General features: G+C 36.6%; 1 protein-coding gene across 1 annotated transcript; it reads left to right on the forward strand.

Moving 5' to 3' along the window:
• Positions 1–1,430: 1,430 nt before the first annotated feature.
• Positions 1,431–5,998, forward strand: LOC132174867 (putative protein phosphatase 2C 6). Its single transcript, XM_059586593.2, has 5 exons — positions 1,431–2,039; positions 3,313–3,702; positions 4,271–4,388; positions 4,573–4,796; positions 5,140–5,998. The coding sequence occupies exons 1-5, from the start codon at positions 1,707–1,709 to the stop codon at positions 5,677–5,679; spliced, it is 1,605 nt and encodes a 534-aa protein (XP_059442576.2). The 5' UTR covers positions 1,431–1,706; the 3' UTR covers positions 5,680–5,998.
• Positions 5,999–6,375: the final 377 nt, after the last annotated feature.

The following is a 6,375-nucleotide window of genomic DNA, read 5'->3' on the forward strand; positions in this document are numbered from 1 at the left end:
AGATTTATTTCAGCCAAAAATCGGACATTTGGGCTCATGTTTTTCCTTGTTTTCCTACATCTGAGAAGGTAAGCATGAACGTTCGTATTTTCGTGACCCGGAACGAACGAAAATTCGAATTTTTTTTTTGTCTAGCTCAAAAAGTCCGATATTTATTTTATTCCGATTGTTTCCGCTGAAAATCGAACATTCGGGCTCATGTTTTTTCTTGTTTTCCTAGCTCTGCAAAGAACGTATGCTACCGTAAAATTCGGATCGAAAATTCGATTTTTTTTTTTTTTACTAGCTCAGAAAGTCCGATATTTATTTCATTCAGATTGTTTAGGCCGAAAATCGGACATTCGGGCTCATGTTTTTTCTTGTTTTCTTACCTCCGAAAAGAACGTATGCTAAGTGGTCCTAATTTTATTTTTTTAAAAGTAAAAATAAAACTAAAACTAAATCTAAATCGTACGAATTCATTGGAGTGGTCTTGGCCACCTCCAAATGCATCTAGTTTCGCTATGAGTAACGACCACCCATTGGGTTGGTTGGCTACCCATATTATTCAATGTTTTAGGTTTTTTTAAGAAAAATAAATAAATAGGAAAGAAAATAAAACACAATATGGGTTTTAAAATGTTGTCCATTTTCTTTAGGAATAGTTATTCTTCTAATATTTTTAGAGGAATGGGAAGGAAGTAGTCATTCCCTAAAAATAGATATTTATCAAATAAAAGAATAATTATTTTACAAAAATAATCTTTTCATTTTACGGACCTACTTCAACCAAACGAACCCTAAATTGAATTTATGGTTGTAATGGCGACAGTGTTCGCATTAAAGATTCAAACAGTCAATCTTTCGGCCTAAATGCATTTTCAGTAGTTTCCTTATTATTTTTCTTACATTTAAAGATCAAAACTACTTTTTACTTCCCTATCTACATACACTTCACAATAGCTTTTATTTGTCATTGAGGAGTACTAAGCTTATAAACAAATTTTATAGAAAAATTTTTACAAACTGATGTGACACAATATGATTAGATTTTCAAAATTTGAACTTATCTTATATCCAATCATGTTATGCCACATTAATTTGTAAAATAAATTTTGTAAAATTTTTTTGTAAGCCTAGCATTCTTCTTTATCATTCCTATACTAATTAAACATCATTTTTTTTAACTTTTTGTGACTTTTTTAACATTTTTTTCTAAATTTAAGGAAAAAAATCATCTATAGAAAGTCTGCAATGAATGCACTAAAACTAGAAACGCCTTTGCTGTTGGTGAAAAATAAAAAATAAAAAAACGCCTTTCTGAGGCGTTCCTTGAGGCTTTTACAAAAATAATCTACTGTTTTAAATTAACGTTAAAAATAAAGAATTTAAAAATTAAAATAAATAAATAAAGTCGTGTGTGGGATGCCATTTCTGTGTCCTCGGTTCTTTACTCGAATCATTCAGCTTCAACCCGTCGCTTTTGTTCGAAGTCAGTCGATGTGCTTTTTCTTGCCTTGAAATTTTTACTTAGACCACGAAAAAGTAGTAATAATAAACGTAGCTACTGTAACGGCAAAAGAAAGATGGATATAGACCGTATTTGATAATTTGGTGGATCTGATTTGGGAATTGGGAGGAACAGAAGTAGGCAGGAGAAAGGTGGGCTGTGCTTGCCCGTGGGGATTACTTGGTAAAGCATCAAGAATCGAATCGAATCGAATCGAATGGGTTCTTGCTATTCATCAATTACAGGAAAGAGAAAGGACACGGTGGAAGTGGTTATGATAGAGGCTGCTGCTTCAAACTCTTGTACGTGTGCGGCCATATCATCAATTTCTATTTCGTCTTCCGCTGATAACAAGAAGAAGACTAAGAGGCAGAGTTCGGGGAGGTGGAAAAAGAAATCTGCTGCAGCTTCAGATGAAGGTGAGCTGCTCCGTCAGATGATGATTCCCGAGAATGAGAGGATGGTTATGAACGGCGCCAGCAAAGTCGCCTGCTTATATACCCAACAGGGTAAGAAAGGAACTAACCAGGATGCCATGCTTGTTTGGGAGGTTAGTGCTGGACTGCTATTCCATCAATCATCATTAGCATCGTACGTTTGATTACAACTTCTGTTTTCACAGGCATTCTTTTCTCTTTTAGAACTCTATTATCGGTTATATGCACTGATTACGGTACAAGTTTGAGAACATCTTGTCAATAATCGGCTCCAAACACATAGCGGAGGAAAGAAAAAGGCCATACCCAAATCCTTATTACTGTCTCGCATTACAATTTTACAACTATTTGAACAGTTTTTAAATTTCTTAAACTAAAAAGGAGCCGTATTTTTCTTGTCTTCTAATGGTGACATGTGTTTAAATGTCACATTAACCCCATCTATTCTTATCTTACCGGCTTGATTTCCAAAAAAATATCAACAATTTTATATAGTTTTAAACTAATATTCATTTTTTTTTCTCTGAGCACATTTTTTGCTATTCCAGTGGATGCAGTTGCCCCCACTAGACACTATCTAGCTCCGCCCCTTCAGAAACATGTCTTTTAAAAAGTAAGAACATAGTTCAAAAACCAGTTAGGCTAATGTTTGAAACTTTTTGGTTAGATGCTCTAGCGCATTGTTATAATAAATGTTCTAACCAATTATGTTGTAGTCTTTTAGGTGTTTTCAGTTAAGGTTTTGGTCAAACATGATATGAACTTACCCATCTAGTGTCCAATGAAAAACCCTAGATTATGTGCATTTCACATTATACAAATGTCCCAGTTAAAGCACATAGAATTGCAGCTTATTATGCTTCAAAAAAGTACCCTCAAACAAGCCTTGATGTTGTTGCATATCTTTGTTCTTTCCTCTGATTTTAATTTATTTATTTGGAGAGTGGCCTTGTTCAAAAGGTACCTTATGTTCTAGGCAAGGAGACGCTATTTAGTTGACACTCAACCATCATGTTTATGTACCATGCACTGGGTTCTTGTGATTTTTTTTTTTTCCTGTGCAGGGTGTTTTGTCAAAAACTATTGACAAGACACCCTGCAAAATGGCCTTTATTTTACTGCACAAAACAGCCTACAAAACATGGACACGCCATGATGTTCATGCAAAACTATTTTTATTCTACTCTTGTTCAGTCTCTTGGATTGCCTGCAAAATGGCATTAATCCTTCTTCATTACTTCACTAACAACAACTTACTGCTTGAATGTTGTGACATCATTTGCATTTTTTGTTTTGCTGTTCCTTTAGATGCAGATGTTTTGCTTTTTCTAATTTCTCTCAATGGTCTAAATATATGACATCTTGGTTGGCATGTTTCTACCATAGAATTACAGTTCAAGAAGCGATACTATATTTTGTGGGGTATTTGATGGTCATGGTCCTTTTGGTCATATGGTTGCGAAGAAAGTCCGGGATTCTCTTCCACTGATACTATGTACTCAATGGAAAACCAAATCCAGTGGTGACCAGAGCAGCCTTTGTAAGACTGAAAATGATCATGAAAGCATGAACACAGAGGAAACTGCATCTCAAAACATGGATGATGAATGGTATGAGACGTTGGAGGTCGAAGCTATCGAAGAACTCCCTGAAATGTATATGCCACTTAAGCAGTCTATGTTAAAGGCTTTCAAGCTAATGGATAAGGAACTAAAGTTACATCCCACGATTGACTGTTTCTGCAGTGGAAGTACAGCGGTTACTTTATTAAAGCAGGTGATTCTTCAAGAAACTCGAAACAATTTTCTGGCACATGAATAAATATCGTTATATCAGATATGCCATACAGCTTTTGGAATGATGTGGGTTAGATATTCCTTCCACAACTAGGTCTTTTTATCACTAAGTATATTAATTTGAACTTTACATTGTTAATATCTTATGTTCTTTTTATCACCAATCATACTTAAAAAAATTTGAGTATGATTGTTATTTTATTAGATATATTGTGGTAAGACTAGAAAATTTATCTGTTACATGAGTCAGATTAACTTTGTAACTTACTTGCAAACCAATTGATAAATTGCAATTTTTGGAGCATCTTTATTAGTTGAGCAGAACTGCGTGTTTAATGTATAATGTAATTGTTGATGTTAGTGATTGATTGTTGATATACATTGTTGGCCCACTTCCGGACACCTTAAGCTTTTGGGACTTGACGCTGGCTAACAGTGATATGTGGCTATGCTAGTATGTACTTTGAAAAAACAATCTTTTGCCCTCACACATAAATTTCCAAATGATCCAGTTTCCCTAAAATTGGTGTGGATACATGGTTTTTCAGGATCAGGATGTTGTGATTGGAAATGTTGGAGACTCGAGGGCAGTGCTGGCGACAAGAGATGAAAACAATTCTTTGATTGCTTTACAATTGACTGTGGACTTGAAGCCTGATCTTCCAGGTCTCTCTCTCTCTCTCTCTCACACGTGCGCACGCGCACCTATGCAGAGACGCTCTTTACCTCCTCTTTGCCTGTAAACCAAATATCAATTAAAGGCTCCGGAATCTTTTCTGTGAGACATATCTATTAACTACTGATAAAAAATATCTATAGGACTTGAAACTCTTGTCCTTTCGGTATTCAGGGGAAGCTGCTAGGATCCAGCGATGCAAAGGAAGGGTCTTTGCTTTACAGGATGAGCCGGAGGTGGCACGTGTATGGTTGCCTAATAATGACTCTCCTGGTTTGGCGATGGCTAGAGCTTTTGGAGACTTCTGTCTGAAAGATTTTGGTTTAATTTCCGTCCCAGATGTTTACTATCACCATCTTACAGAAAGAGATGAATTTATTATTCTTGCCACTGATGGGGTATCTTTCCCTTCTTTCATTCAACTAGCCACATTGTTGGAAAACTTCTTATTCTTACTTGGTAGCTTTCTTGTAATTTGGTTCATTTTCTTACTAGCCAAGTGCTATATTAACATGCCTTGGTTTTTTTTACTGCATTTTAGCCATATTTTCCATACTTATGTTGCTACTTTGCGTTCTACAATCTTTAAACCTGGTTGGAATGGTATGTGTGAATTTTTATTTAGATTAAAGTATTAGATGGGAAAAAGCCTGCCAGGAAGTGTGTGCGAGTCTCTTTCTTTTACTTGTTTATTTTCAAAACCTATATCAGTGTTATATTATCCATTCAACGCCGATGCAGGTATGGGATGTCCTCTCAAATAAAGAAGCTGTAGACATCGTGGCTTCAGCCCCTGGTCGGTCAACAGCAGCCAGAGCTCTTGTGGACTGTGCTATTCGGGCATGGAGGCTTAAATATCCCACTTCCAAGAATGATGATTGTGCTGTTGTATGCCTCTTTTTAGAAAATGTACCTGCATCCAGTGAGGCCGTGGCAAACAATGATATGAAAAAGACTGCTCAAGAGACAATGGAGAGGGTGACAGTAACAGATGAGAAGATGGGGGGTTTCGAAGTCAATGATTCGAAAAATTATTTTCTCGAGCATTCAGGTACACTACGAGGCTCTGAAGAGATTATGCCCGCCTCTGAGTTTACAGAAGAAAAGGTTTCTGCAAAGTTCGAGTCCCAATCTAAGAGGAGCCTAGCCGAGTGCATCTCTACTGCAGAGGACGAGGAGTGGTCAGCCTTAGAAGGTGTTACCCGGGTTAACAGTCTGCTAAGCCTTCCCAGGTTCTTGTCTGGTGATAGAAAAGCAGCGAGTTGGAGAAAGTGGCTATGATACTCTAAGTGCTTATCAAGCCTTCATTTTACCTCAGCAAAATGGAACTTCAATTATTTTTTCATCACCATCAAAACCCTGTTTTCAAGGAATATTATTCATGGCAGAGAGAGAATCTGTAGGTTTCGAACTGCTGATGCAGATTGGCAGGTACCAAAGAATTCCTAAGAAGTCAGTGAGCCACCATATGTTAGGACTTCCACTAGGTTGGGTGTAATTTTCACTGGAAAAAAAAAATGGCCTTGCAGGTTTTGTTGGTAATAATGCTCTAAGGTACACTGTAGTTTGGTGAAATCAAAGATTTGGCTATTAAAATACATTCCTTGAAGCAGTTTACTAATCGGCAGGGGGGAGAGGTCTTAAAGCTTTACGCTCCCGCTTGGCTTTTGTTGTGATCAAGAGGTGATGATCTATTAGACATAGACCATTCTGGTGTATGCCGGTAGTTTACAATTTCTAGTGTCCAACATTGTTAAGTTTATGTAATAGATTTTACAAGTGGTTGTGGTTGCAGTTATTGCCTTAACAAGCCTTAACAACATCTGCAACCGGCTTAAGCAGTTATCACTTTTAAATAATTGCATCCACCCATCAAATGTCTCACATTGGTCAAAGTATGATCTTAACCAAGCTTATAATAAGTTGTATAAACGGTTGCAGTTACAGTTTTAGATATTACCTTTAATTGCCTTAGGT

Source organism: Corylus avellana, chromosome 3 (genome assembly GCF_965113065.1).
Source record: "Corylus avellana chromosome 3, dhCorAvel1.hap1.2, whole genome shotgun sequence".
NCBI lineage: Eukaryota > Viridiplantae > Streptophyta > Magnoliopsida > Fagales > Betulaceae > Corylus > Corylus avellana.